Raw genomic sequence first — 11,695 nt, forward strand, 5'->3', positions numbered from 1 at the left:
ATCTCACCCTTCCTCAGGAGACCAGGCATAGAGGCCTGTGAAGAGGACAGGGGAAAATCGGGAGAGGTGGGTACCAGTGGGAGATGCCACCCTGTAGACAGGGCTCAGAGCATGGCAGTACAGAATTGGAAGCGCAGGGGTTCATTCATGGTGACTAGGGAAGTTTCTCCCAGGCCTGGCCCTGATTGCTTTGTGAATTGAACTTCCAGATTCCACTGGAATATTAAAAAAAACTACTAAATATTTATTTGTTTCATATTTACAAAGGTGGAAGGAGACTAAGGAAGACCCCAAGAACACCCCCACACCTGACTGACCAGGCCCTTTGCGCTGCAGAGAAGGCAGACACGGATGGAAGGGACAGGATTTATGTTGCATACTTGAACTACAGCGAGTGTAAGACTGGTCCTATTTACAGGGCAGAAACACTACAGGTGGAGTGTGGGGGCAGCAGAGCAGGCACCAGAGTCCTGGCCAGAGGGTGCCTGCTCACTGCCTTCCCCACCTCTCCCAGAGGCATCTCCGCGGCCCCGCTGGGGTTCGGGGGTTGGGGGGGGGAGCAGGCCCGCTCACATGATGCTCGCTGGGGTGAAGGCAGGGCCCACACACAAGGTGTCTGTGATCTCCCAGCCGCAGGATAGAGGCTTGCACACGCCCTCAGCGTCCTGGTCTTCTTCTGTGGGCAGCAGTTGCCCTCGAAGTGCTTCCCTGGGGGCAAGAGACACATACAGTCCTAGCCCCATTGGGGGTGGGTTTGCCTCCAAGCCTCAATCCAAGGGTAGAGGCCAGGGAAGCCTGATGACCTGACCCCAGTGCCCAGAGAAAGGAACCTACATTTATTGTGCACTTTCTATGTGTCTAATTACATCTTCCCCTGAACCATGGGAACCCCTCTGAGGGAAGCATTACCTCCTTTGTCTTATTGGAGAGGAATCTAAGGATCAAGAATAACTATGCAGCACCATGTTCCTAGCAGGGGGCAGAACTAGGATTCCAGTTTTCACATCCCAGTCCCCAGCCCCCAGACTTAAGGATTGTGAACAATTCATTCCCTTGAAGTAAGGTCAGGTCTGGCCGGTGCCATATTGGACACATAGTGGTTGGTAGGGTCCGGCATCTTGTCTTCAGACTGGGAGAAGGAAACACCCCCACCAGGCCCTTGGCTGATAGGTTACTGAATCTGTCAGTCCAGTGCTTGGGACTGGGGATTTCCTGTGGACCTACTCCCTGCTTTGACCCTATTTAGGCCCAGACCAGCCCAGATGCCATTATGCCATACCATGTGTCTCTCTGTGGTCATGTCCTGTCTCCTGTTTTGTTTCCAGTCATTATGGCATTCCTACTCAGCTCTCCATCAGAGCTGAAGTGGTTTGCTGGTTTTTACTCTTCCTTTCCTCTCTAGCCTGTTTCCTAGCTGTGCTGTGTGTATTTGGGGGCTGCAGGCCTTTGTAATAACTGGCTGCCTGTAGCCTGCTAACTGTATAATAAGGGCTCCAATATTCCATTTTTCTGGGATAAGTCACCTTACAACACTCTGCTCCCTTCAGACAATCCCACATACAAATTCTCCTCCTCTGTCCCCTAATGGATAAAGAGCTCCAGTATGGGGCCAACTGCTCGGCCACTGCAGGAACTCTTGTCTCACACCCAGCCTAGCCCCAGCAAATCCAGACCCTGTTCCATTCACAGCACAGGCTGCAGCACAGGCTCTCTGACTGAATCTTAGCCTTTCCAGAAGGATCCAGCACTGATGCATCTTTCCAAAAGATAGACCCCTGCTCCTGAGTCGCCAGCTTCTCCCTCCATGCTGAGGCCCCAAGAGATCAACCCAGCCTACCTTGCCCTCATTCTGTTCTGAGTGGCTCCAGATGCTATCCTGTCATTCAGTGGACCTTCTTGGGCCTGTACTGTGCTTGTCTCCTGCCTGTATCATCCAGCCCTCTCCCGACTAACTCCTCCTCTACTTCTAGATCTCAGCTTCAGTGACAGAGCTTAGGGGAGCCGAGACACCCCCAGAGACCCAAACACAGTGGGACTCATTCTGGAAACAACAAGATCTAATGGTTGTTCCCTGACATTGCTTCACCTACAGCAAAGTAGGGAAGACATCTGTGGCCCCCACTGCCAGTGTGCCAGGCAGCAAGCCACCACTAGACTGGGAAATGGTGGATGGGGGGTAGAGAAGGAGGGCTGGGTTCTATGTCAAGAGCCTGGCCTTTGCTTCTGCTGGAATCTGTGTTTCCACAAGACCCTCCCTCTTCTATCCAGTGCTTCCCCTTAGTCCTTCCATACTTCACGCATGTTCCAGTCCCACACTGGCAGGAAGGCCTTCCTCTCAGCTGATCTGTATAGATCAACAGCAAATTAGCAGTCAGGCTGGTGACCTTTGTGGGAGAGCTCCTTCTGTCTCAATCTCTATCTCCTTATCTTTAAACATGGCTTGGCCCCATTTCTTAAAAACCCTCAATGGGTCCTGACTCCCTTCAGGACTAAGTCCAATCTGTGCCCCTCACAGGTTAAAAAAAATGCAACTTTCCTGATGTCTTATCAGGACCTGGGGATTGGGGTTTGATAGTGTTCCTGGGACCTCAGGACACTGTGTGAAGTTTCAAATGTGCTCCTGTTCTCTTGGCCCTTCACTGCTAACCAGCTGTGGATCTGTCAGGACAGTTACATCACTTGGTGATAACATGGATCTTTTTAGAGTTTTGTGTAGTGAGAAGAAGAAACAGAAGCTACCTAATGTAAGATCTGACATCAGGGTTCCACAGGCATAACTCTCTATCTCCTACACCTCTGGCCTTACAGGATCCCAGCACCAGCTGGCGAAGCAGAGAGGGCTAGTGTTAGACTCATTTCCTAGATGAGAAAACTGAGGCTCAATGAGTAGAAACAAGCCTTTCCCAGGTCACAGAGCTGCCACCTGACCAGCCACCTCTGTCTATGCTTAAAAAATCATAAAGATGATTAGAGAGGGGTTACAGTCAGGTAGTGAGTATATTTCCTTTTGAACAGTGTCACCCCACACCCTTGTTCTGTTTTCCCTCTCCTGTCTCCCCTCCCCTCCGGGTTGTATAGTTCATCTCCAATATAATGTCTAGTGAATATCACTGCTGAATTGTCTATCCTTGCCCTCCTTAATATTAGAACCCAGTATCTCCAGTGTGGTCTTTCTAGATGTTAACTCAGTCCTTGCTTCCCACCACCCCAGCCCTTCACTGGGCCTCCAGGCCTTGCCTGCCACCTCCTCTCTGGTCCTAGCCAACCTGAAACAGTACCTTGGATGAAACACACCACACTTGAGTTCCTTCTGCCAGGACTCCTGTCTGCCCCTCCCACCTACTGCTGCCTACCACTTCCACCTGTTGAAGAACAGGCCTGGGCCTTGCAGAGAGCCACAGCCCTGCCCAGCACGGCATTATTCACAGAGCCGTGAGTTGTAAGCTTTTCATTCATGGCACAGACCTCACCTAGAGCCAGCAGCCAGGGGCTCCCAGTCAAACTGGATTGCAGAGCAGCAGGGTCTCAGGTCCCCAAGCTTCCCTATTGCCTCCCCACCCCACCCCTGCCCCCATTTTGCAGCAAGGCCTCCTTACCAGGCTACTCGGGACATGGCGTAGGTGATGCGGCAGGCCTGGGTCCCCCTGAGGAGAGACCCTGTGCCCACGGTGTAGGCGCCCATGTTGTCAAAGACTAGCCAGTCCCCTACGTGTAGTTGTGGCAGCCACAGGCCCTCAGCCACACAGTCATGGCTGTCGGCTGCCGGGCCCCACAGGCTGCTGCTATACAGGGGCTGCTCTGCAGCTGGTTTCTGTGGGAGACAAAGATGGTATCAGCCCTCCTGCACATACCACAGCCTGGGCACTTCCTCCCCTAAATGCCTTCCATGGCTCCCATAGCCAACAGGGTAAAGACTGTATGCCCTCTTAGGCTGGCATCCAAGGCCCTCCCCACTTCCCCAAATTTGTGGCCCCCTGCACTTGGCAGCCAGGTTCTAACAGTTGCTAGCTGTGTGACCTTGGACAAGATAATCACTCTTTGCCTCAGTTTCCTCATTTGTAAAGTGTGAATGATAAATAGTACCTACTAGATATTCGTAAGGCTAAGAAGACAGGTGAGTTCTATATGTAGAACATTCATTTCTTATTTTTTCATTTTAAGTAGTTTTTTAAGGAAAATAAATCATCCCTTTGTGTAGATATAAAATGCATATATGTCAAAGCTTTTAGTGACTCTATCAGTAAAGCAAACAGTAACATATTACAACTGGTTCAAAGGAAAATTCAAAAGAAACCCACACATATACAGGTCATTAAGAAAAGCAAAATATATTTGCTTAATAGATGTAAAATTTTAAATCTTTTCAATGTCTATAGGGCAATAATCAGCTGAATCCCAAAAGATAAAATTTGCATTTCTATGGGAGGAAATTATCTGCATTACCGTAAGTATTATGTAAGTTCCAATAACATAAAATAATTCAGGGACAATAAAAGATAGAGACCCTACAGAATCAGATAATCTGGACCATATCCAGCCTTCCACTGAAGATAAACATATTTTCATCCATTTATCTAAGTCTTCTATAAAATTTACCTACAAATAATGCAAAATGGACTAAATTCCTGTGCTGCAATACATAAAATCTGATGGAAGAAAATGAAGAAGAAAAAAATAAATGTAGCAACTGAATAGATGATAAGGAACAATGTATTTTTAATATTTCCTAAGTGACTTCCAGATCCAGAGAAGAAGTTTATGGTACAGATCATTTCTGGACAACCCAGAGGTGCAGTTAGTCACAGTGTGGGGCCTCTGTCCAGGAGGCCCTTGAGGAGGCCCTGGAGGAAAGGTGAGCACCAAGGGACAACATGTCCCCATCCCCATTCCACCTTCCACTGCATTCCCACTCCAGTAACAACAGCTTCCCTCTCCCAACCCTTTCCTTTAAAGCCCCAGGCTGTCCCCTGAGAACCCGAAATCTGCCACTTCCTACCTTTCTTGTAGATTCAAGAAGAGATAGGCTCTGGAAACCTTTCTTAAAGCTCTAAACTGTCCAAGTTTTATCTCTATAACACTTACTATAGTTAGTAATGAGACAGTTGTGAGGAATCTGGTTTGGCCTAAATTTCTTTTTTTTGGGGGGGGGGGTCCGGTTGTGGGGCCTGAACTCTGGGCCTGGGCGCTGTCCCTCAGCTCTTCAGCTCAAGGCTAGCACTCTACCATCTGAGCCACAGCACCACTTCCGCTTTTTTCTTTTTGCTTATGTGGTGCTGAGGAATCGAACCCAGGGCCTCGAGCATGCAAGGCAAGCGCTCTACCACTGAGCCACCTTCCCAGCCCTGGCCTAAATTTCTTGACAAATTCAAAACTCTACAAGTCCAGGGATGGCATCAGTACAGGTCTTCCCCAACTCCTGTGGACCTGGCAGTCCAGCACAAAGTAGATGCCCATTGTAATAGTTTTTGTGTGGGTATTGGGGCTTGAACTCAGGGCCTCATGTTCTTATTCAGCTTGTCCATTCACAATTGGTGCTTTACCACTTGAACCATGCCTCCACCTCCAGCATATTGCTGGCTATTTGAAGATAAAAGTCTCTCAGGATTTGTCTGCCCAGGCTGGCTTCCAACCATGATCCTCAGATCTCAGCTTCCTGAGTAGCTAAGTTTTAAAGGTATGAGCCACCAGTGCCTTGCTCACTGCAATATTTTTAAATGGACAGATGTTGAAAACAAGAAGGAAAAGAAAAAAGATATGAATTGAAACCATAGAGAAGTCTAGAATGAGGTAGTAAAGACCAATGGAGAAAAAAAAAAGAAAAGTCATTTTGACACCTTAGCAGGAACAGGAATTAATAAAACTGAGGGAAAAAGATGTCTCAGCTTCTATAAGCATATTTGAAAGTAGTTAATAAGAAATCGGTCCTACCCATAAAAAAAACAAACATGCATTAATTACTCAATCTAAGAATGGAGCTAAAGGCAGTGGCAAGCATGTATAATCTCACCTACTCAGGAGGCTAAAATTAAGAGGATTATGATTTAAGGCCAGCCCATGTAAAAAGTTCAGGAGACCCTCATCTTAACAAAGAAAAGCTGGATCTGATAGTAGGGGTTTGTCCTCCAAGCTAAGGCAGGAAATGTAAACAGGAGAATCACAGTCCAGGATCACAGCCCAGGCTGACCTAGGAGAAAAAGCAAGACCCTATTCAAAAAATAATGAAAGCTAAAAGGGCTGGATGGCGTGTATCATATGGTACAGCACCTGCCTATCACATGCAAAGCCCTGAGTTCAAACCCCAATATGCCCACAAGAAAAAAAGAGAACACTTGTATATTTTGACTTGTTCATTTACCAAGTCCTAATTGAGCATCTGCTATGTGCCAGGCTTTGGTACCAGAGGTGAAGATGCATCAGTGATTGTGCATTCACAAAAAACTAAGGTTCCTATGCTTGTCAAGTTCCTGTTCCAGGAAGGGGAGAGAAACAAATACTGTTCATTTAACTTAATGTTCTTTTTGTTACAAGCTTTTGGATAATGAGTAAAATTAATCTTGCTTTCTCTGAATCATCTCCCTTAGCTGCCATCATTAAGAAACATTAAGCTAACATTTAAAGATTTAGGAAAGAAACACTCTATAAATGTATCCACAAGGATGTTTAAGAAAACAGGCTTTAATAGTTCTCCCACAATAAAGAGAAAAGGCACCCTGGAGTTCTAATACATCAGCATTCTGTCATTTTTTTATTAGTGGTACAAATAAAAAGTATAAAAATAAGATTTTAAAACTTTATAAAAAAAAAAAGTAAAGCCAGGATGGGAAGGTAGCTCAGAGGTAGAGTGCATGCCTTGTAAGCATGAGGCCCTGGGTTTGATTCCTCAGCACCACATAAACAGAAAAAGCCGGAAGTGGCGCTCTGGCTCCAGTGGTAGAGCGCTAGCTTTGAGCTGAAGAGCTGAGGGACAGCGCCTAGGCCCAGAGTTCAGGCCCCATGACCGCCAAAAAAAAAAAAAAAAGTAAAGCCAATCTACCCTTTTACTATTTTTTTTCCTTTTGGAAGTATTGGGGTTTGATCTCAGTCTCAAGCTTCCTAGGCAAAAAGTACCACTTGAGCTACACCTTCAACACCTTTAGTTTTTAGTTTAGGTTGTTTTTTTTTCCCTTTTAGATAGGGTCTCATTCATTTGCCTGATCTGGTCTCAAACAAAAATCCTCTTCTCTCTGCTTCCTGTGTAGCTGGAATTATAGGCATACACCAGTATTCAAGGCTCCTTTTCGCTATTTAAACCCACTATTTTAAAAAAATATTCCAAAGCATATGACAACAAGGGTCTGGGAAGGTGGCTCAATGGTAGAGTGCTTGCCTTGCATACATGAGGCCCTGAGTTCAATTCCTCAGCACCACATACGCAGAAAAAGCCGGAAGCAGAGCTGTGTCTCAAGTGGTAGAGTGCTAGCCTTGAGCTGAAGAGCAGAGGGACAGCACCCAGGCCCAGAATTCAGACCCCCACGGCAAAAAAAAAAAAAAGATGATAATCTCAGCCTTGTTTACAAGTCTGACAACTGAAGGCAACTAAACAACATGCCTAATTATCTGTACATTGGGCCCCTTGGTGAAAAAGGTCAGGGTTTCCTCATTTATAAACCGTTCCCACTACAACTTTATATCTTACCTAAGAGGTAAGGCGGCACAATTGCACAACTGGTCTTAGAGATTAGAAAACTCAGAGGGGACATGACTTGCTGCAAATTCTGACATAGTTATACGAACAGAATTCTGAGCCAGCACTAATCCAGTTACTTTCCTTTGAGGCCTAAAATGAGAATAGTTCCCCAGAAGAAATAAAGTCAAACACTAAAACCATATAGGACCTAATACACTTCCTCATTAATCCCTCAACTTCTAAAAATAAATCAATAATTCCTAATAAATTTTGTATACATAAAGTGTTAAAAATAATTTTTAAAAAATGTGATGAACAAGGCAATATTAAAAAAAGGGGGGTTAATATAGAACAAAACCTTATAATTAAAATCTCATTTAGAAAGCCAGGCCCTGGTAGCACTTCTGTAATCCTAGCTACTCAGGAGGCTGAGATCTGAGGATTGTGGTTTGAAACTAGTCTGGGCAGGAAGGTTCATAAGATTCTTAATGTCCAATTAACAAGGAAAAAGCTAGGCTCTGAGTTCAAGCCCCAGTACTGGAACAAAAAAAAAAAAGAAAGAGAAAGCTGGGTGCTGGTGGCTCATGACTGTAATCCTAGCTACTCAGGAGGCTGAGGTCTGAGGATAACAGTTCAAAGCCAGCCTGGGCAGGAAAGTCCATGAGACTCTTTTTTTTTTTTTGTCGGTCGTGGAGCTTGAACTTTGGGCCTGGGTGCTGTCCCTCAACTCTTCAGCTCAAGGCGAGCACTCTACCACTTGAGCTACAGCACCATTCCGGTTTTTTGGTGGTTTCTTGGAGATAGGAATCTCACGGTCTCTTCTGCCCGGGCTGGCTTTGAACCGTGATCCTCAGATCTCAGCCTCCTGAGTAGCTAGGATTACAGGCGTGAGCCACCAGCGCCTGGCTAGTCCATGAGACTCTTATCTCCAATTAGCCACCAAAAAAAAATGTAAGTGGTGCGGTGGCTCAAGTAGTAGAGCTCTTGCTCAGTGGTAGAGTACCTGCCTAGCAAGTATGGAAGGAAGGAAGGAAACAAGGAAGGAAGGAAGGAAAGATGGAAGGGAGGAAGGAAGGGAGGGAGGGAAGGGAGGGAGAAGGGAAGAAAAAAGAAAAAAAGGTGAAGGCCCTGCATGAAAATAACTTTTACAGAGGTTTTTAAAATCTTAGTAATTGAAGAAATGCAGTATAATCTTGAGTAGAAAGGCCTAACTATTGAAAATTTATAAAAATTAACCTCTTGGAAAATAATATGTACTTATAATACTTTTTGGTGTGTGTGTATGCTCTTGGAAAACAATATGTACTTATAATACTTTTTGGTCTGTGTCTGTGTCTGTGTGTGTGTGTGTGTGTGTGTGTGTGTGTACCCCTACACAAGGCCTGGGCACTGCCTCTCAGTTTTAGTGCTCAAGACTAGCTCTATATTACTTGAGTTACAGAGCTCCACTTCTGGCTTTTTGGTGGTTAACTGGGGATAAGAGTCTCATGGACTTTGCTGCCTGGGATGGCTTTGAACTGTGATCCTCAGATCTCAGCCTCCTAAGTAGCTAGAATTACAGGTGTGAGCCACCAGTGTCCAGATTGTAATACCTTTTAAAAAGGAGGAATCAAGATAAATTTTCAGAGTTATGTGCTACCAGTGAGATTTATAAATTCTTTAATTTTATTGTTTGTGCTAAATTTTCTCCAGTAAACATTCTATTTCCTTAACAAGAAACACTGGAGTAATGCATACATAATTTACAACTTGAATAACACAAATGAGACAAATTTCTTTACAACTTAGTTATTCAGAGTACAGTTAGAAACACATGATAGTATAACGTAATTGTATATCAGAATCACAAAACTAGAATAACAAATGAACAGACTGAAAAAAACTATCAACTATCACATGAAACACATGCAAGCCCTTGCAAGATCTTCTCTATTTGTTTAAAAAATATAAAAAACAAAAGTCACTTTAAGACATCTCAAATTAAAAGAACAGAGCTGGGAATGTGCCTTAGTAGTAGAGTGCTTGCCTAGCATGCATGAAGTCCTGGGTTCGATTCCTTAGTACCACATAAACAGAAAAAGCCAGAAGTGGTGCTCTGGCTCAAGTGGTAGGAGTGCTAGCCTTAAGCAATAGAAGCTCAGGCCATGAGTTCAAGCCCTAGGATTGGCAAGAAAAAATCAAAAGAACAGGGAATATAAAAAAAACATTGAATTATCTTGCCCATGTAATTGTAACCCCTCGGTACAGTATTTTCACAAAAAATATAAAAAAAAACATTGACATCAAAGCATACAAAACAATAACCAAAACAAAATGCTTTAGTTTATCAAAGATCTGTGTTGTGCTAAAATATGACCTTTCAGATACACTGTCCATCAATAAAAGGTCACAGGAGGCAATGCCTGTGAGCTTATTGTGAAAGAGGTACACGTGGTTACAGTACATATTAGACTAAGATTGTGGGAAGATCAGCTGGAAACACCTGGTAATAATTCAAGGACTCATCATATGAAAATAGTTTTTTAAATGAATACATTCATTCTACCATGTAGAATAAGCCATCTAGGCAGGAAGATTAGCAAAGAACACACTAGCAATATTCATGGGAATATTGGTGGAAGACTAATAAAAATAACATGAAAAAAAGAGAGCAATCAATGCTTAAATGCCCAATGATACAGCAACTTTATAGGAAGGTGTAGGTCTATAGGAAAAGAGTTAAGAGCTTTCTCTGGCACCAGACAGATAATCAGAGATGACTAAGCCATGAGCCCCCAAGGGCTCACAACCTGTAGTTAACAAGCATCACCCCCTATTAAGGATGTGACTTTGAACAAGATAACTCACCTTTTTGAACTCAGTTTTCTCAGTGTAAAATGATCCATAGGATCTACTCTAAAGGATTTTGGCAAATGTGAAGAGAGAAATTGTCATGTCCAGTGCTTAGCACAGTACCTGCTACCATAGGTACACCCTAACGTTAGCCTTCACATATGTGTGGTGAAAAACACAAAGCCCTACCTGTGCATGCTGACAGAAAAGGACTTCCATCAGGGCAGAGTGTTGGAGAGGGTTTTACTTTTTTAAAAGTTCCCTGAAGGTTTTAAGTTACATATATATATATATATATATATATATATATATATATATATATTGTGTGTGTGTGTGTCTGTGTGCGCGTGCACATGGACCTGCATGTAAACGTGGGTCAATCCTGAGACTTGAACTCAGGGCCTGGGCATTGTCCCTGAGGCTTTTATTTGTTTGTTTGTTGTGCTCAAGGGGAGCACTCTACCACTTCTAGCTTTTTGGTGTTTAGTTGGAGATAAGAATCTCACAGACTTCCCTGCCCAGCTTGGCTTTGAATTGTAATCCTCATATCTCAGCCTCCTAAGTAGCTAGGATTACAGGTGTGAGCCACTGGCACCCAGCTAACGCAACCTTTCACACCATAAATCCAAAATCAAAGTCCTTGGGAAGGAAAAACAGGATCCCAAATCTGTTGAAACCATTGCTTTGAGTGTTTGACAGCCCAAAGGAGTAAACTCAGGTAGGTCACCCACAGAAGGCACGGCACAAACCACAAGGAACAGGAACATCTTTCCTGGTACCCAAGCCAGAAAGGCCGTCTAGAGATTGGTTAAAGCCTAGCCCCTGGCAGGACAGCGCACAAGTGGGTTGGGGCACTGGTAGGCAGGGACTAAGATCTACTCTTCTGAGCCGCTGATGAAAGGAATGGAGAGTGGAGTCAGACATGGCATCAAATGAGAAGAGGGTGACTGGAGGAGGAGAGCTGCTGCCTACTCTACCAGCTGGGCTGGGCTGGCCCAGGCTAGTCCAGTCCCTTTTTTGGTATGGTGTGGCCTGTTGGATATAAGATATATAAAGAATGTAGCCAGTAGGATGTAGTGTGTCTGAGTAGAAAACTGAATTCTGTAGCACGTCTGGGAAATTCCCTTATACAAACATAAAATCATATTTAATTATGGAATGAGGACCCACTATGTTGATGCATAATATCTAGGCCCC

The 11,695-nt window shown here is 44.5% G+C and overlaps 1 protein-coding gene across 1 annotated transcript in view; it reads right to left on the reverse strand.

The window, feature by feature from the left end:
• Positions 1-228: 228 nt before the first annotated feature.
• Azin2 (antizyme inhibitor 2) overlaps positions 229-11,695 on the reverse strand; it is a 29,001-nt gene continuing 17,534 nt past the window's right edge. Inside the window, exons 10-11 of the mRNA XM_013020521.1 lie at positions 3,597-3,811; positions 229-708 (exon numbers count right to left, since the gene is read on the reverse strand). Of these exons, the coding sequence (XP_012875975.1) occupies positions 570-708; positions 3,597-3,811 (354 nt within the window). The 3' untranslated portion in view covers positions 229-569. The remainder of the gene's footprint in view (positions 709-3,596; positions 3,812-11,695) is intronic.

The sequence above is a fragment of the Dipodomys ordii genome, unplaced genomic scaffold, assembly GCF_000151885.1.
Source record: "Dipodomys ordii isolate 6190 unplaced genomic scaffold, Dord_2.0 Scaffold51, whole genome shotgun sequence".
Lineage (NCBI taxonomy): Eukaryota > Metazoa > Chordata > Mammalia > Rodentia > Heteromyidae > Dipodomys > Dipodomys ordii.